The sequence below is a fragment of the Haliaeetus albicilla genome, chromosome 8 (genome assembly GCF_947461875.1).
Source record: "Haliaeetus albicilla chromosome 8, bHalAlb1.1, whole genome shotgun sequence".
Lineage (NCBI taxonomy): Eukaryota > Metazoa > Chordata > Aves > Accipitriformes > Accipitridae > Haliaeetus > Haliaeetus albicilla.
In genome coordinates this window covers 35,225,341-35,244,682 of record NC_091490.1, presented here as the reverse complement: position 1 = coordinate 35,244,682, position 19,342 = coordinate 35,225,341, and the positions used below count along the sequence as shown (strand labels likewise).

Below are 19,342 nucleotides of genomic sequence, written 5' to 3'. Positions count from 1 at the left end.
TCCGCACGGAGCCAACCAAAGTCACAGTTCAGCAAACCGCAGAGTAGACCGCCTGCCCAAAGGAGTCTCAGCCTAATTATTTTTTTTTTCTCTCCCTGTATCTCAATGTCACCTTTCTTTTAACCAGCGGGCAAATGACGACTGCAGCCCTCTGCACGTCCCAGACAGCAGATGTGTCCTCTGTGCGACTGCTTCCCGCTTAGGCGTGACAGCGAGGTTGTACGATGACACTCCGGGGCCATGGAGCCGTTCCCCCAGGAGAGGCTGCCTGCTCCGCGCCCTGCGAACGAAAAGGGGGACCAGGGTCCTTGGGTCTTGCCAGCAAATCACACCACACGCGGTGCTTATTAAAAGCCCAAAGGCATGCCAGGAGGGAACCTTCTCAGTCCTCACAGCAGCAACCTGCGATGAGAGCAGCAAGGGCAGAGCAGATCCTCTCTGTGCCGAATTCCTCCTCCCACCATCAAGGGAGACTGCGAAATAAAGCGTCTGTGCCTGCCAGCAGGTGTTGACTCCTCCTGCTCCTTCTGATCTGTGCCCCTTCCCTCTTGTAGGGACCTTCCTTTGGCCACCTTGTCCTTCATCTGGTTTGTGGGGCTGACTATGTGACGGAGCCCAGAGCCCTGGCAAGGTTGTCCATGGACACAGGGATAACAAGGAAGGTTATGGGGAAAGGTAGCCAGGAAAATGTTCCCTTTAATTTCACCTACTTAAAAAAGTAACGAGGACTCTGGCAGTCCAGCGCCTCGCTACTTGTGTAATTTAACCTCTTTTTGGATCCAGGTAAACTCTCAGCATCCCTGGCATCCTGTGGCAGGCAGTCCCAGAGGTTCACCCTGCAGAAAGTAACGCTGCCTTTGCTCTCAATTTCATTTCCCGTTTTCATCTTCATTAAGTAACCGATTGCTCATGCACTACAAAGAGGAAAATTAATTTTCTCCAAAACAACCCTTATTCTGAATAGTCATCCCACATCCTATCATGAATTATCACCTTGCATTTGCTCATTTATTCCACTCTTGACTGCATTTTTACCATTTTTGTCCAGTTGCCCAGTCAGGGATTGCAGCCTCTGCTGCACACAGGCCTTGCACTGTTACGAACCCACCCGAGGGTACTGCTATGGCATGAAACCAGCTCTCGTTGAACAACAGAGAGCCCACAAGAGATGGCAACAGGAGGAAAGCCACAACCGCAGGAGAAGCTTTGGTCAGGATTCACTCCTTCCCAGACAACTGCAAGCCCAAGGAAACCCACCCCATCAGCTCCAGCACGTGGGACCAGGAGCATCCAGCATCCAAGCCACCTTCTTGGCAAGGAGCAGTCACCTCTTGGCATCTTTTTCTTTTAACGCCTCAGAGTTGCCGCTGTCAGGTCACCATGCCATTGCACGGCTGAGGCCTTGTGTCATCTGGTTCCTTTGCGCTTCACAGTGAAGTCTCCGCAGATTTGTAAAAATGAGGCTCAGGAAATGTAGTTACAAAGGCAGAGGGGTCATGAGTGGGTAGGATTTGATGGAAACCCTCAGGATTTGATGGAAACCCTTGCTGCCCAGCACAACACTGAATATTTAGCTACAGACTAGTGTTTTGTATCAAGTTATCACTGCCTTAATCCTCCTTTTACAACCACCATTGAAAATCTTCAACAACTTTCACTAAAAATGCAAACAAGGAGGAAAAACACAGAAGACTCTGAAACCCTCTGAAACCCATTTGCTTTATCACTTCTTCCTTTAGCTGTAAGACCTTTTCTGGGGGAAAAAAATCCCCTATACTTTTAGAAATCCAAATTCAAACCAATCAAGCCTTTCCCCGAGAGGAAAAGCCACCTCTTCCATGCCAAATGCATATTCTTTGCACCAGGCTAGTATGGGATCACACACCCACCCCTGTGCGTGTACACACACGCCCAAAAATTTTCCTGATAAAAGTTTCAGGGAGCCCAGTTCTTTCCGGCAGATGGTTGGGATTTTGACGAGTTGGCACTTTTCTGTGCAGAAGTGTTTAATCAGATCTTTCCTGACCAGTTCTGCAGCTGTGTGCCATGCACCAAGCACTCCTCTTGCAGGGAGGAATTGGTTAGCCGAGCATGCCAAAAAGCTACCAAAACACTCCCCGCTGCTCCCAAACCAAAAGTCAGGGCTCCCCACAAAAAATGGCAAAAATGCCCCCCATTCTAAAAAGTACATAGCAGTGCAGTACATAGCACGGCTTTCATGTGAAAATCTAAATCATTTACTACACCGCGTAAATTTATTTTCAGCATTGAAGAAAAGGCTGTCTTTCTTATTCCTGGCAAATTTGCAACTTCCCTACATTTTGGTAGCACCTCCTTATTTTCAGGCCTCAACAGCTTTGCAAAGCTTTACACTTTTTTGCAAATGTGTAAAAAACTATTTTCAATTAAGTGAATAAAGTGTTCATATAATTTATTAAAGGATTTCTGAAATTCCTAGCTAGTAACTCGCAGATGCTATGGGAGCTTTTTGCTTTTTCATTCCCAGTGCAGTGAACGTTTCAGGGGACGCTTGGCAAGAGCGAGCCGAACTGCGCAGCCTCAGCGCACTGGAAGGCGAGCGCTATGAATTGCCCCTGATGGACTTTCATAAGCATTTGAACAAATCTAACCCTGATAACCTTCAGTGCACTGCTCAGAATACACCATGTCTTTAAGCACCCTAACTACTACGACCAAATCCCTTGGAGGCTCCCAACACAGAGCAATGAGGCTACGACATTCTCCGAGCTGCTTCAGAGGGGTGTCCCTGCTGAGGGTGCGCATTTGGACAGGTGGGTTATGGGGTCCTTCACTTTGCGGAACAACCTGCCACCTCCAAGCACGTTTGCAATACGCGAGTCTTTAAGGCATGGCGCATCGGGAAACACTGTCCCTGCAGTGTTGCAGCACCCGAAGGAGAGCCAGTGTGGGTGCCCAGTAAATACCAGGCCTCTGCTGGGATGTTGTTGGTAGGAGTAAACCAGAACTGCTGAGCAGCTCCAGCCCAACCCAAGCGCTCCTTCCCCTGCTTGGAAACACACTGGTTTTCCTCCTCTATCCCAGCAAGAAGCCCAAAGCTGCCAGAGCAGGAGACAAGGGCTGCAGCACAGTGTGGGGAACAGCAGCAATGGGGGAGGCAGGAGCTCTGAAGAGTGTGAAGCACAGGTGGAAATCACGGGAGGATTGTGAGGTTTTGGGGAGTACAAGGACTTTGGGGGACAGGGACAGGCAAACTGGCCCAGTCACTACTCAGCACTCCATTTTTTTCCTGGAGGGAACCCCCTGCGCTCAGCACAGCCCATTTGGCAGGGACCCCCCGAAACCTGGCGGCGTGGGAAACAAGCCATCCAAGGTACAGCAAGGAAGGGCCGGCAAACACAAGCCCTAAAGCTGCCACCTGTTGCACCACACCTGGCAAGCTGCGGCTTCCAAAGGTGTGGGGCTGGCCGGAGCAGGAGGCGGCTTTCTCACCCCGCAAACTGCAGAAACCGGTTTTACATGTGCCACAGCCTTCCCACCCCACACTCGTGAGTAAAGCTGCTGCGATGGCAAAAATGAGGTATCCAGTTCACATGCTGAGGAGGCATCTCTGCAAATGGGTTTTGTGCCTGTTCCCTCAGTGAACCGGCACTGCCTTTGCTTGGGATGCTGGACCACAGCCACATTCGGGAAGCACAAGCAGGGACACGCACTTTGGTCAAGAGGGCAAAGATTTGGGCGATTACTCCTGGCCAAGCTTTTGCAAAATCGACCATCACGCCTGCCTGTCCCACGCTGGGAGCAACGCAGGGACATCCCCCACGCAGAGGGCTGCGCAGTGGGAGTTCAGCCGTGGGTATACGGGAACATCCCCTCGCACTGCACGGGCACCCTCCCTCTCCTGCCAGCTTTTCTAAGCCCAGGGCTACCTGTGCTTGCAGCTGAGGGTCTATTAAGGAGCCCAGAGATTTAGGGAGGGGGGGCGTGAAGGAAGAGGGGCTCTCACCCTGGGACGGACAAAAGCCAAGAGGCGAAGGGCTGTTCTCGCCCCGCAGAAGGGAGGAGGAAGGAAGCGGTGCCTGTTCGTTCCCGGGGCAGGAAGGGTAGCGGGAGCAGAGCAGACTGGCTGTCGCTTTCCCCTTCTTCCTCCCGCCCGGGTGGGAACGCAGCCCGGCCGAGCCCCTCCTGCCAGGCACCCTGGCCCGGCAGCCAGGACGTGCCCGCTCAGTGCCGAGAAGCCGACCGGCGAAGGGCCGAGAGGGACATCGTGCCCCGAGCGGCTCCCCGGGGCCCAGCGGGCCGGAGGTTCCCCGGGCCTTGGAAAAGCCCTCCGGAGAAGCCGGGATGGCCCCGTCCCCCTGCAGCACACCCCTCCCGGAGGCCGTTCGCCCCCTCGCCGCCCCGGCGGTCCCGCCGACGTGACGCCGCTCCCTCAGGCGGCCGCCGCCACGGCGGCGCGCGACCCGCGCGGCGACCACGACGTCACCCGAGCCCACCCCGCCTCCCACACATACACCCCCCCCCCCCCACACACACCCACACCGGCGCTGCGCGCAGGCGCGGGGAGCGGGGGCGGGGCGAGGCGGGGGAGGGGGGCGTGGCGGGAGGCGCGCGGCGGCCGGGGCGCGCGCGGCGGCGGCGGCAGCGCCATGTCGATGGAGGACCCCTTCTTCGTGGTGAAGGGGTGAGCGCCGTCCCTCGGGAGACACCCCGCGCCGTGGGGGCCGGGGAGGGCGACGACGACGGGGAGGGAGCCAGGGGCCGTTCCTGGGCGCAGGGTGGGGCTGGGCACGGCCGCCCCGCAGCAGGGGAGGCCCGGGGAGTGGTGGGGGGGTGGGGTGTGAGCGGCGGTCGGGGGGGTCTCTGGAGGCGACGGGGGCGAGGGAAAATGGCGCCTCCGTCCCCCACCATCTGCGGCTGAGGGGGGATCTGGGGCGGCCCCGGGCCCAGCTGGGGTGGCCGGCGTCGACGGGCGGGCGCGGAAGGCCCCGGGGCGAGGCGCTGTGCCGTGCCGGGCAGGTGCCGGGCCGCGCCCGGGCCTCCCCTCACGAAGGGCTCCCCGCTCCAAGGAAGCCCCAGCTTTGTGGGTGCACCCCCCAGGTACAGGGGCGGGCGGCGAAGCGGGAGGTGCAGAGCTGCCTTGTCTGCAGGTGCGGCTCCCCGCACGCTGGCCCAGCTTGGGGACAGCCTGCCCGGATGTCCCCGCCGTCGGAGCGCGGTGGCAGTGGCTTGGGAAATGTCGCCGGGGCCTGGCTGGCTGGTGGGTGGCATCCCTAAGAGGCAAGGGTTGTGGTGTCCAGGCAGAGAGATGGAGAGGAGCGGGGGCCAAGGTGGGGAAGGAACTGCAGCATGGATGGTAGCCATGAGAGGAAGCGAGCAAAGAGCCCGAACAAAGGCAAACGCAAACCAAAGGTGGTCGAGGCAAGAAGAAAGGAAAAATGTAATTAATACAGTGAAAGCAGCTCAGTTTCTAAAAACCACCCTGGGGCCAGCTTCGGTTTCTGCTGCGGGGTGGTCGCCAGCCCCACATCACAGTGAAGCAGCACCAAGGAGGAGCGGAGGTGCTCATAGGGCAGCGGTGAGGAAAGCCGTGTGAGCACAGGAGGTGTGGGAAGGGATATTGGTGCAGCCAGGGAAAGTGAATCACTCTACCAGGTTGAACCGGTGCTAAGGGGAAAAAATACCAGTCGCTGTGGGTGGGGAGCAAACGTCCTGTCAAACTTTCCAGAGAGGTTCCTGTGCTGTGCAGGGGAGGCCTGGGAGGGGAGAGGGGATGTGCTGCCACTCCCAGCATTAATTATTACCCAGCAGGTTGGGGTGGAAGGGGCTGGTGGAGGCCATCCACGTTGAGTTCAGTTTGCATTCCTGGAGTTCGTAATTCCTCCCATCAGAGGACATCCAGCTCTGCTTTAAATTCCTGCTTGTGTGTATGTGGGTACTTCCCCAACTATGCCCAGATGGAAGAAAAAGCCCAAGACTTTTGCTAGCAAGTGGTGGAGGGCGTGAAGCTCCAGATCCTCAGTGTGGGCTGCTGACTTGAGGGCACTAGATGTGGCAGACTTGGAGCCATGGGCGTGCGAGGAGGGACACACATCAGGGTGCTGAGAGACTGCAGCTTAGACAGCAAGGTTGAGTACTTCAGGCCATGGCGTAACATAAAGAGAGCTGCGGTCCCGGCACCCGTGCAGGCTCAGTTCATCTGTCCTGGGCTTCCCCCGCTGATAGCCTGCTTTCCTTCACTGGGGATAAACACCTGTGTCTTACGGGGATGCTGTGTGCAAGCTCTTAGGCTCATGGTGGCCACCTTTCACACCAGCAAAGTCTGGTCTCATCTGCGTCCCTTGTCCCAGCTTCCCATGAACCTGGGGGAGTAGTTCATGACTTGGGACAGCAAAGTTTGTAAATACAGATAACCACGGTGGTGGACCGTGACCTGAACTTACAGACCCGCTTGCCCCAAACCATCAAAGCAGTGTTCAGTGCTGTCAGCAAAGCTTGCCTTCCCGTGCTGTGAATGCACTCATCTCCAAAAAGCTTAGAGCAGCAGAAAAGACTTCTGTTCCCTAAGCTAGCGTAGTAGAGCTGTGTATTTTTTAAATGCTGAATTAAAATAAACAATGCTGCACTCAACAGTCTGCTTGGCTGTATTGTGGGGACAGTTCCTGTAACTCTGTGTGCCCTTGGGGTATCTTACAGAGGTAGTCAGGAATCTTCAGAGGAAAGCTGTTGAGAGGAATGTAAAATATTAGTTGCCAAAGAGCTGCCTTGTTCAGATGCTCTGCCCTGGCTTGCCTGTGTGACACTCGACAGAAACCTCCCCTGAAGAAATAGGTCCCTTCATTAATAGCTGACCTGTAAGTTGCTGCTGCTCAGCATTTTGTGCTGCAACAAGAGACGGGATGGTCCAGCAGGTTGGGCAAATCCTTTTTTTACAAAATCCTTATTTTACAAAATAAACTAAAAATTGTTTCAAGGAAAGATGTTTGGGAGAAAGTTGTGCTTCCCTGCTCAGCTGGACACGGGGCTGTCTTGGCGTGACTGCTGCAGAGCAACTGATGATAATGCCTTTGCTTCTTTTTAATGACCCTGGCTGCAGGGAGGTGCAGAAAGCCGTGAACACCGCCCAGGGGCTCTTCCAGAGGTGGACAGAGCTCTTGCAAGATCCCTCCATTGCCACAAGAGAAGAAATCGACTGGACCACTAATGAGCTCAGGAACAATCTGCGGAGCATCGAGTGGGACCTGGAAGACTTGGATGAAACAATTAATATCCTTTCTGTGGTCCTTTGGAGGTAGAGGCCTGCGGTTCCCAAGTTGTACTAAATAGCTGAGTACCAGTGCTTGCCAGTAGTTACTTTTTGCAGAAATCAGGACTATTTGGGATTGAATTTTGCATTTACATCGGCTTTTCTCAAACTGCAAATGAGAAATGAAGCCAAACGTGCTCAGCAAAAGGATTTTCCTTTTGCCTTTTTGTGTTCCTTTTGACAAGGTATATCCTAAGATGCTTTGTTCTAGAAAGCCTATTGTGTTGTATGAATTCGGATTTCTGTGTAGTCAGTCATACTTTAGGCTGACTTCCAGAAATACTCCTTTTCCCTCATGTTCATCTGAACACTCCTGAAAGTGCTGCACAGCATCAGAGAACTAAAAAAATGCAAGAGAGAAACCTCACACTGGTGCGTGTACTGCCTAGGACGTTCCTGGCATGCCTGTTTTTTCCTCCAGTGTTTTGTACTTCGCTAGTCAAATTTTGGTAGAAGGCTCAGCACAGTGGCCACTTGGTAGACCCCTGCTGTGGCACGCTCGGGGTTTGTGTATCTGTCTGCGTACCCAACACTGCTAACGGGGACTCCTTGACTTGCTGCCCACGTATTGTTGAGGCAAACCCACGGAAATTCAACCTCGATGCGACAGAGCTGGGTATCAGGAAAGCCTTTATCACGAGCACACGGCAGGTGGTCAGGGTAAGGAACATGGGCTTGGGGTGGGAGTGTGGGGAAGGCAGGGGTGAGTGATTAGGTGGTTAAAAAGAGGAAAGCTTGTGGCCATTTCTGTGCTGAAGTGGAGAGCAGAGAATAAACCTACTACCTGCTCTCTCTCAGGCTTCCTTCTCTTCCCCATGCACTCCCTCCTAGGGCTGCCCAGACAGGTTTGGGGCTGCGAGGGTGCAGGTAGCCCATGGCATACCCTCCTTTTCTGCTGCTGCCCCTTTGAGTCTTCATACCTGTCTTGCAACAGGGAGCCTGGGAACCTATAGAAACTGGGAAGGAAGAGTAAAGGACCCCGCTGCGATGCAGGGGAGGCTGGAGCCTCCCTTCAGAGTTGAAGGAAATCATGACTGTCCTGTGCTTTTGTAGCACTAGTTTTCAAAAACAGAGAGTCCACTTTGAACACTGACAGATGGTTAAAGCCTAGCATTGTTGACGTGGTGACTTCAACTTCCTACCACTACAAAATAGTCCAAACAACCACTAGATTTATTTTTAACTTGGGGAAGATTTTTTTTTTTTTTTTTTTTAGTTTAAGCTCACACTTCAGAAGCAAAAGGAGGATTATAACAACTTGGTGGTAATACATAGAGAAGAAACATCTTCTCAAAAGCTTCACTGCCTGGTAACAAGATGCTAGTTAGGAAGTTTTCTCCCTATTAATAGCTACACTGCATGTAGCTTAGTTTCTGCTGCACCTCGTGACTCTGATGTTCCTCCTTCACAAAATGCATTGCTGTGGCTGGCAGTAAGCTTGTTACCTTACCTGCAGTCCCTCAGTCTGGATGCAGTTCCTAAGGCTTGCTGCCTGGGAACTGATCCCAAAACCGCACTGGCCCCTGGTAGCAGGCAGGTGCTCGCTGCCTTGCCCTCAGTGTAGTCCACTCCCACATGGACAGGATCAGGCAAGCCCACTCTATGGTCCTTTTTTCCCCGACTGAAAACTGCTGGCTAATGGGTTTTGGAGCAGCGTCTCTTATTGCTATATGAAATTCATTAGTGGCATTACGCAGCTGACTTCCAGTTTCCAGGGGGAAATTCGTGATGCACAGCAGCATGTGCATTAGCCGGTGAGAAGTAACCAAGTGGGATCTGGTCCTCTTAGGCGATGTATTGCACGTCTCTGAACTGTAAAACATACCTAAATGTTCTGGTGACATCAGAACTGTGGTGGTGGATCAACCCCTGCTAGATCGTATTGACTACTTGCTAGTTGACCCTATAAAAACTAGACTACTTTACGTTGTGATGGGGATCCTTCTGTGGCTAGTGAACTTAGCAGCAAAACTTAATTGATAAAAGAGAAGACGTAGGCACAGTTGGAGAGGATGGCCACAGGACAGGAAATCTATCTCATTCTATGCAATATAAAACCAGATGCAACTGGGAATAAAGTGCAGCAGGTTACAGGCTTCCAAGACCTTGAAGAACATGACTCTTCCTTACAGTCTATCAATGGGAACATTAGTTCAGTATTATACAAATCAAAGTGCTTCTGGTTGTAGTAGAGCAAAACCAGTAGTAAATAAGGAATATTTTCAAAATACCCCATTGCTGCTGATTCTAATATTATTAAAACGATAAACTGCATTGAAGCTTTCTACAGTATCCTTCTAGACTCTTCAAAACTGTACATTTTCAAAGAAAATCTCCTTTCCCTCACTCCCCCTAAAGAAGCCTTGCTGGGTATAGACAACCCTGTAGCACCCTGAAACTGCCTGTCACCTCAAATCCAATGCTCACATACTTCTTCTTTTGTTGAACAAACAGGAAATGAAGGATCAGATGTCAAACTCCTCCATGCAAGCACTGGCTGAAAGAAAGAACAGGCAGGTGAGAACCAGAAACGGGCAAGTTAAGTGAATGCAGTGGCTGGTACTTTAAGGAGTGAGGAGGATTTATCAGCTCTAGCAGCTGTTGTCTTAAGGTATGTGTTAGGTGAAACTTCCATTTTCACTTACTCTGAGGCCCCACATCGTAAGGTAGAGTGTGTAGCATTGATCAAAACTGCATAAAAGCTGTAACAATAGTATATACTGTCTGTAGTTCATCCCCTTAAAAATCTTTTTTCTGGGAAGGGGCTTGCATGCTGCAGCAAGGCTGTGCGTTTGAACCGTGTCTGTTTGCTGACCGAGAGCTGGTTCTTGCAGGCATGTTGCTGCCACTCTTTTCCAAGCCCGTCTCTCAAAGCAGTAAGTCAGCACTCGCCATCTGTCTCTGTCTTCAGATCTGGTTGTGTACAACTGTCAGTGTTGCATCATCCCACAGAAAGGGGAATCTCCCTCCTCCTCGGGGGGAACAGACTCAGAATCCATGTCAGTGAACGTAATCCTGTGCTCTGCTGTATTTAGGAGCTGAGATGCTGCAATACCCTTTCACACAGTTGCCTCTCTTAATAGCTAGCCATGTAAGAAGATGGAAGGAGTCTCAGGTTGTCTGCACTTGTAATCTAAGGAGTAGAAATAGATGCGGCTTGTGTTCCTTCCCAGCTGGCAGGGAGGCTGTAAGGAGAAAGTTGGTGTGTACTTCGTACAAGGAACTTACCTGACTGCATCAGTCTTACCATTTGTGGCATAAATGACAAACTGCAACAAGCTACTGGGAGGCACAGAGCTGATTCCTGAGCTTGTTACAGGGTTAATTGACATGCTTGGCAAACACTTGAAGAAGCAAAGTCCCTTATACCCTTGCTCAAAAAAAGTCTGTAGCTGTCCCTGTGTTTTGCTGCTTTCCTTTGCGTGAAGTTCCTGCTAGCTGCAGGAGACCATATGGCCCAGCTTGTGTGGTGACATCTGGTCAGGAAAACTGACTTCCCCTTGCTGTCTTCCTTTCCCTTCCCCAGCCCCTTGCCTTCCCTCCAGACTGTGAAGCTTGTGCTGCACTGGGCTGCAGCAGCTTTTCCAGCATGTCTGAGAGGCTCACTGGCAACGACCTGACCCTCACAGGCTAAGGCTAGCAAACAGAGGCCTTTCTATTGAAGCTGCAGCAAAACTAGTGCACTGCGTTAAATAAGTGGTAGCTGCACTTGCCACGAACTGGAGAGAACCAGGAGCTTGCTCATTGTCTCGGGGGCAAAGCCAGATGTCCTGCTGGCTTCCTGCATGGTCGGTCCATTGGCTTTCCTCACACCTCCTTGAACCTTGTAAGGCAGATGAATCATAGAGACAGTCTTGGTTTTAGCCTGCTGGCGCAGCCTTGTCATTGTCATGCTGTTCTTCAGAAATACTTGGTTGTCCCCTCCTGCCCACGACCAGAAGCTGCAAGGTGGTCTTGTTACAAGTCAGACTTGCCTCCATACTGGTGAACAGAGCTCCTTAGCCCACATGTAGTGCTGCAGGGTGCAGCTCCTCACCTGCAGGCCACTTTCATTCTCCAGCATCTGTCGCTCATGTTATACCCCTTCCAGGGACCAGACTTAACTCAGCTGGAAAGCCACATCTCTCCTGGCTTTCCACAAGCTTCTCTCTTCAGGTTGTAAAGCAGGTAGCAAGTCTAATCTTGTATGCTGGCAACTAAACAGTATGCTGGAGGAACAGGTAGCCTGAATCAAAGAACGTGAGCATATAACACTGCTGTGGTTATACATTGCACTGTTTTACCGTCAGCTCAACTGGTTAAATACTTTATCGAGACCTTCTTAAGTCCCTGTCATTAGTAGCACAGTGTTCAGTTCAAGCTATACATCTGTTAATACAGTATATCTGGATACTTCCCAGTTTACATGTCCTACCACACAGTGCTGCCTCTTGAGCAGACCTTTGCTAGTCCTTTGTGCTGTGCAGACCTCCTGCTTACACCGTCTGTTGGTCATACTCCAGAGGTATATCTGCAATATCAGGCTGCAGAGACTTCCCAGGCTGGCATTTTGGTAGTGCGTTGTTTAGTTCATGACAGCGTTCTGGCTGAGTAGCAATAGAGCGGGAGGAAAAGGATGCTGTATGCGTGTGTACAGGAATATTGCCTTGTCTGCCTTCCTGCTACACCCTGTAGACAGGCTGTGAGCAGACACAAGGGTGTTGCTAAGGGCTCTCTGCATCTGTTTAGGCACTCCTGGGAGAAAGTGGGAGTCAGAGTTGGGGCTCTGGACCTGACAAATACAGCCGTCTGGACCGGGAGCTGCAATTAGCAAATTCACACTTCATCGAGGAGCAGCAAGCTCAACAACAGGTAAGGCAGCTGGCACCACGTGGACTAAATAGCTTTGCTTGCCAAATGGGTGCAGGGGGGTGAGGTATGGGCTGCGAGAGCCAAAAAAAATTCAGTCCTTGGCTGGTCTGGATCCAGGAGCCTGACAGCCTTGCTGTTTGCTTGCAGCATATACCTATGCATGCATTTCCTGTACAGCACAGCTCTGGATGCATCTTGGTGCATAGTTTTTAACCCCTGAGGCCTGGGTCTTCTGCTTTGTACAGAAGGCAAACAGCATGATCTGGAAGATGTAGCATGCTAAGCTTTAGTACTACAAGGATTGCTGAAATCCTTGGAAGAGTAGAAACATTGCAAACTGAAAAGAGCCTCTTATGCAGCTTCCCCTGGTTAAAAAATGAGCTGATGTTTGCTGGTGTTTGTGTGCATCTTCATCAGAACAAGCTAGGAGCAGGAGCACGTGCCTGCTTCCTTTTCCTGCCTTTGTCAACATGAGATTCGTGAGAAAGCCTGTGCGAGGGCTTTGCGAGAACCCCTGGTGAGGTGCTTCCCCGCTGCTGAGGGATTTTGTCTGGAGAAGTGCCGGGCAGTGTGCAGACCCACGTGCAGCAGCCCACCCAAACACAGGCCTTTAAACAGGCAGCTTCTCAGAGGTGGCAAACTCTGCTAAAGCTACTGACCCATGACGCTGCCCCAGCTTTCAGACAATTTTTACCTAGTGACTCTAAGAAGATAAATAGATTCAGAAATAGGTAACTAGGGTAAACCTAATCCTTAGTGTGACTGTGCCCTGAAAATGACTTAAAACATCAGCAGACCTATTCCTTTGGCACATTGAGAGCCAGGCTTGCTATTTTTAGCTGTAGAAGCTGCAACAGCCTTTTACTTGCATTAACCCCTTTTTACCTGCAGCATGTTCCAGGTTGCATTTCCCAGGCACAGCATCAGTGTGGCTCCCTGGTGACCGCTGCTGTACCCACTGCAGGCAGAGGGCCTTGTGGAGGTTTTGATGACTGGTCCCTGTGACTTTGAAGAGTTGCTTTAGCGGTGGGTGCAGCAGGGAAAGCAGGGGGCATGGCTGAGCTGAGGCTGCGTTTGCAGGGATGTCAGGAGACTGCAGCCTGCTGTGCTGCGGGGATGCCATGCCAGGGTGGCTTTCCTGCGGCTGTCGCTTCTCCAGCATTTCTTAGGAATTTGGTCCTCATTCCTGGTGGCTTAGATCTGTGCCCAGGCCCCACAGCTGATGTTGGCTGAGCAGCGAGTGTCTGTCCACCAGATCAGCTGGCTCCGACCCAGCTGCAGGAGGCAGCAGACCTGTAATTGCCCATTTCCCTTCTCTTTGGCCCTAGTTGATTGTGGAGCAGCAAGATGAGCAGTTGGAGCTGGTCTCTGGCAGCATTGGGGTGCTGAAGAACATGTCCCAGCGCATTGGCGGGGAGCTGGAGGAGCAAGCAGTGTAAGTGTGAGACACAGCGCTGAAAACCCAGTGGGGTATGGGGCTGGCTGCAACACAGCTGGAGGTCCTCACAGACATCTTTGCCCCTGTTAGGGCCTTGAATTTATTAGTCCCTCAGGCAGTCTCTCTTAGCCAGCCTTTGATTTTAGGCAGTGGAAAGCATTTCTTACAGCAGCCTGTAAGGATCCAACTGCGGTCTCATTTGTTTGAAAGCCTGCACCTAAGAAAGACTTAGCTTAGACTTCCTTCTCTCTGCTTTTTACATACTCTCCCTAAGGCACACAGTTAGCTCCTTGGCTTCAGGCAGCCAGCAGTACCAAACAGATGAGGGAAGGAGGTGCTGTGTAATGGGGATACTGGGTGCTTTCCCACTCCACAGGGTTTTGTGCTGCCCCTGGATAACTGCTTGACCTGGGAGTTCTCAGCTCTGTCTTGCCGCTCTGAAACATGCAGCACAGAGCTGCTATTCATAGTTAAAGCTAAAAATAACCCTCACCCACGCAAAGGGTTAAAGGGTAGCTCACAAAGTAATTTGCATCCATAATTTACGTATAAATTAGATTCCTTTCTCAGTTTTTGTCCTTTGCAAACAAGTGCATAAAGTTTCCAGTTATGCAGGCTAACAGCTACCACTTCCAGAGAGGCTTGAAGGGTTTGTGCCTAAAACCCCTCCTTATTTGGCTGACAGGAGTCTGGAGGACTATGTCCCTTGTGAAGTGATATTGTCTTTGATGGAGAGGACGAACTTTAAACCCACCTCCTGTATGAAGTCTTGCAGCATGAGAGTCTTCTCTCACGGAAGCTGATCATTGTGGTGTTTCTGTTTCCAGATCATCACGTAAGCCATCAGTGCTTGCTAGACAGTAGCAGATAACAACTGCAATGAGTTTTTTACAACTTTCTTTTTCCCCACTGAATGAAGGTTGAACAAGTGCCCTAGAACTCCAAGTGAAGGAGGCTGTCCTTTTAAATGTATTCAGCTTTAAAGTCCCGCTGGCTGGAGACGATTGGATTGGTACCTTGATTCTGGATGTGCTTGTTTCTCTTCAGTGGGTTCTTGGCATTGACAAAGCACAGCTTCAAGAAGGCTTTCAGATTCATTACAGTTGCTGTGTGGAGGAAGTAGAGGGGTAACTTCCATGCAGAGCTTAAAAAGCTGCTTAAAAGCAATTGCCAATCTCATTCCTGCTTGATACATGACCGGAACAAGATTTTAGCTTCAACTGCAAGCCTTGACCTGGCAATTAGATCTATCTAACCAGGCTCTGCTAATCACACATTATAAATGAGAATTACCTCTTAAAAAGAGGAAAAACCCCACTCCTTACCTTGCAGGGGTGCATATTGCTCAGCCATGAACACGCAGGGGGGACCAGTCCAACAGGTGTCCCAAATGACCTCCCATTTTCCACCAAAGCAGAGCTGCTGCTTCAGCAGGCTTTTTTGCCTACCTTGAGTGCTTTCAGGAGATGGGGCTATGTTCATTTTCTCTGCCAAGGTGTGATACACTGATCACATCAGTGTTTAGATCAGCATGTGTGAGCGCACTGAGAAATCCTGAAGGGACATGGGATGTGCTGCTTGCTGACAAATGCTGTGCTTCTCTGTCCCCAGGATGCTGGACGACTTCTCCCATGAGTTAGACAGCACTCAGTCGCGGCTTGATAACGTCATGAAGAAGCTCGCCAAAGTGTCTCACATGACAAGCGGTAGGTCCAGGGAAGTGGGATCCAGTCCTGGAAAGGGAGGCAAGCCCTGGGATCTTCGAGCTGGGACGCTACATGCTCCCACCCACTGACAGCCATCCCAGACCCGAGCAGAGGGGAGGGAGAAGACTTCCAAGCCCTGCAGCTCCTCCTGCCCAGACACTGCTCTGCAGCCTGTCCTTTGCCTTTGTTTTATTTACAGATGCCTTTCTATTTATGCTGCTGCTGCCGCGGTGGGAAAATCCCCCTCTAGATGGTAGGAGGGGCAGCTCTGCAGACTCCTGCTCTGCTGCAGTTTCCCGGGCTGCCTGCCGAACAAAAGCTTTAAAGGTGCCATAAAACACTCGCCACTGTGTGTGGCTTCCCCTGCACCAAACGCTTGCCTGCAGCAAGCCCCTTCCCAAATCTCACCCGCCCCCGGGCTGCTGGCGCCTGCCGGCCTGCAGGCCTGTTGTCAGTCAGATATATCTCTCAGCTGGCAGGGGAAAGAGGCGATTTCTGTGCTGGAGGGGAGGCTGAACCCATGAGAAAAGTCCTTATAAGGCTGTGCCTGAAGCCGGTGGGCTGGCAGGGCGCCGCGGGCAGAGCAAACAGGAAGCCCAGCGTGCCTGCCGGGAAGTCCCTCGCCGCCGGCTTGCCTCTCTGAGCCCTGGCAGTGCGCCCGGCAGTCGCTTCCTCTGTTACCCCTCTCCCGTGAGTGCTCAGGTAGCTTGTGGAGGCAGCAGCAAGTCAGGAGAAGTGTTCCTGCTCTGCAGGATTAGGCTGGCCAAGGGATTTATGAGGTGGTGGAAATACAGCCCTAGAGAGACCATTTGTAGTGCTGACAGTGCACTTCGGGGTCACCAGTAGCCCAGTGGTGGCATGACTGCTGGCAAACCTCACGTGTCTCCCCTGTCCTCTGAGAAAAACGCTTTGATCGTTGCAGAGTGCTTCTGAGAGTTGTGAAAGAGCATTTCTGCTATCCCTGGCATAGCATGCGCCGGGGCTGACCAGGAAGACTCTTCCTGGGGTAGCTGCTGTGCCCAGAAGTTGGGGGGTGCCAGCAGCCCTGTCTTCCCTTCTGCACCATCGTGTTGCAGGGGCTTTCCCTCTGCCATCACAGACGTGGCCATGGACAGATAGCAGCTCTCAGAGGCGATGTAGCATTGAGCTTCTGCAGACTGTGCACGGGGCCAGCAAGGTGTAAAGACGTCAGGGGAAACCTCATTCCTGGCACTCTCCTAAGGGGAGCTGCCACAAGCTCTTCCTGGCAGAGCTCTTTTGGGCAGCTTTCACCAGACCCCTTCTTGTTCCTTTAGCAAACAGGTTAGTCCACAAATGAGCAGCAACGCACAGAAGCTCTCTACTTGTTCCTCCTGGTTGCTTTTGAACTGGCTTAATCAAATCTGTTTGAACTTGGTTGCGGAGAAGCCTCAAAATTCCCACAGCTGTCCCCAAAAATGGATATATACTGGAGGAGAAATACTGTTGCCCCGTGGGCTGCAGTGGGGCATGCTGCCAAAGGAGCCACTGCTTTGGCTTTTTTTGGCTTCTTTAAGCTTAAATTGGGCTTCTAGCAGTACAGCGAAGAAAAGCTCTCCCCTGATTTTCCTTCCCCGTTAAAGCAGGAAGGCTGATGCTTCCTTTTCCTTCCAGATCGACGGCAGTGGTGTGCAATTATTGTCCTCTTCGTCATCTTGCTGGTGGTGCTCATCCTGTTTTTCGTCCTGTGATGGACTGAACTTCCTCGGACGCCCCCTCCCCGCCCCCTTGCCCCCGTAGCACGGGGAAATGAAACTCTCACCATTTCCGTCCGCCCACAGAGATCCCCAGCAAGAAAACCCGCAGCCAGCTCTCGCCGTTCTCCTCTGAGGACCACGGCTCGGCTCCGCCGGCATCTCACCTGGCCCTGGGGAGAGGGGGTGGAGGAGTGGAGCTGCCTCCTCCCCTGGTGCGGTGTGATCTGGACCTGGGCTCCAGGTCTGGACCTAGGCAGCTGGAGGGGGACTTGGCCCCTGCGCTTCCACCCTGTGCAGGTAGGAGCCAGTTGCAGTGGTCCCAAGCCGCCTGCAGTCGGATGCAGACACAGAGCAGCGAGCCCTGGGGAGGATGGGATGGGGGAGGAATTAATTATTTCACTGAGCATTACAAACCACATTGCCAGCCCACGGGTGCTTGCCAGCCAAAAGCATTACCGGGAGGAACGGTGGCGTGAAAACCCACGCAGCCACGGCAAGGGAGGGGAGCCCTGGCCGAACTCCCCCTGCCCCATGCTGCCTTCCTCCCGTGAGCCGGCTCTGTGCTGCCAACTTACTGCCGAGATACCATGGTGAGTCTGCAGCAAAGCATTCACATCCACCACCCCTTGGCAGAAGCTTACATGCAGGTGAGCCGTAGGGTGTAGTGTCCTGCCATTGGTTGGTCGGGTGCGATTAGAAACCCCAGAGCTTTAAACTTGGGTTGATGCACGCTGAGAGCTGGCAAACAACCATTAGCCAGAGTGAGTTTCTTAAAGCTTTTAAAATTGCCTCCTTTGTTATACAAGCCTCTAAAGCTCATTGACTGATGCTTTCTTTGCTCTTGTATAACTGAGTAACTGCTTCTGTTTAACAGCTGCTTCCCTTTGGCAAGTGATTTGTCAGGTCTAAAATAACTTATTTTTTTTAAGAAAAAAAAAAACTTTAAAGATTTTTTTGATGACCGTTTGAGCCACGTTCTCTCTGCGGGTGCACGACATGCATTATCAGAGGAATGGGGCTCAGTTATGTATTTCAAGTGCATATGAACTTGTAAATAGGATGTCTTAATTTTTCCCAACTGCTGTTTTTTGGACACCTCTGTTGTAAGCAACCAAAGGGCAGGAAGGAGATTCAAAGCTAGGTCACGTTTCTGTGTGACTTCCCGGTCCTTTTGTTACCTTTGAGTTGTTCATCACTCGAGTTGTCTCGGCAGTGTCAGATAGCCTAGTTGTCTCCCTTGTACAGTGAATTAGGAGTTTGCCAGGTGGTTGATAGCAAAATGTGGTGAAGAAAGCCCACCCTGGCAGAATTACTGGGGAGAAACACAGACAGGGGTTTCATGCTGCAAACCTTGGTTGCAGGGTATGGGGTGACTCTTCAGGAAAGCAAAAATGATTTCTTACTAAAGTTTGTTCCCATATTTATGTTGCAAACACCAGAAGACTTGGGACAGGCTGGCTTACGCCTCCCATCTGGGTCTCAGATGGGGCTAGGGGAGGAAGTTAATTGGTGCTGACGCTAAGACTTCTCCTGAAATTGCAAATTGGCCCCCAAAAGTCCTACTCCCTGAGCGGGAAGTTTACCACCAGACGGCTTTACCTCCCGGATGCTTAGCCTGGACTGAAGACTCCTCCCCAGTGGGTTTGTGGCTCCCTTCAAGCGGCTGTGTGATCACCCCTGTCCCCTCCGCAGGTGCCAGGCACTGACAGCCAGCGGCACCGTGCCTTCCGCAGCTGGCCACCAGACTTGAGGGGGGCAAGACAGAGCTGCCCTGCTGCGCCTGCTCTCATCATTAACGCACACGTGCCCTGAGCGCCAGCCCGCACTAATTATTTCAGCAGTTGCTCTTTATCCTTGCAGAGCACCTCGTTTCTTTTGGTTATGCTGCAAGAAATACACGGGGTGTCTCCTTTCCAAGGCTGGCTATCGCAGTGTCTGTGTGGCTCCTTGGGCTTCGTACCTCTCCAAGAGCAGGTTCCCAGGAGCGCGAGTCCGACCAGCGAGCAGGGCTCGCCGTTGGCCGGTATTTGCACACCTCCAATCCTCACGTTGTTTTCGGCGTGGTCGTGCATCCTCTGGGAGCAGCTCCTGGTGCTCCGTGCAGGACCGTTCCTTCATTAGTCTGGCGTACTGCTGGAGGGTGGCCCAGCTGCTGGCATCACCGCAAGCCACCAAACTGTCTTTGGTCCCTTTTACTGCATACATTTGCTTTTTCTGTTGTTGTTGGTGCCCCTCCCTTTAACACTAAATAAATGCATTACTGCTGCCCAGCGTGGCGCAGCAGAGATCACCCGTCGTTCTGGCAGTGACCTTTGCTTGGGGACAAGCTGGAGTGGGGGGAGGGAGG

The 19,342-nt window shown here is 52.1% G+C and overlaps 1 protein-coding gene across 1 annotated transcript; it reads left to right on the top strand.

Annotated features, from left to right (window-relative positions):
* The first annotated feature begins 4,568 nt into the window (after window positions 1-4,568).
* Window positions 4,569-19,285, top strand: STX6 (syntaxin 6). Its single transcript, XM_069789733.1, has 8 exons — window positions 4,569-4,663; window positions 7,076-7,245; window positions 7,851-7,945; window positions 9,740-9,802; window positions 12,014-12,136; window positions 13,465-13,571; window positions 15,186-15,280; window positions 16,913-19,285. The coding sequence occupies exons 1-8, from the start codon at window positions 4,629-4,631 to the stop codon at window positions 16,987-16,989; spliced, it is 765 nt and encodes a 254-aa protein (XP_069645834.1). The 5' UTR covers window positions 4,569-4,628; the 3' UTR covers window positions 16,990-19,285.
* Window positions 19,286-19,342: the final 57 nt, after the last annotated feature.

What these genes read in the sequence shown, in the direction of transcription:
- STX6 (XM_069789733.1), top strand. Translation starts at nt 4,629, where the DNA reads ATGTCGATGGAGGACCCCTTCTTCGTGGTGAAGGG. An exon ending in AGCAGCAAGCTCAACAACAG is followed by an intron (nt 12,137 to 13,464) that starts GTAAGGCAGCTG and finishes CTTTGGCCCTAG; the next exon opens with TTGATTGTGGAGCAGCAAGA. An exon ending in GAGCTGGAGGAGCAAGCAGT is followed by an intron (nt 13,572 to 15,185) that starts GTAAGTGTGAGA and finishes CTCTGTCCCCAG; the next exon opens with GATGCTGGACGACTTCTCCC.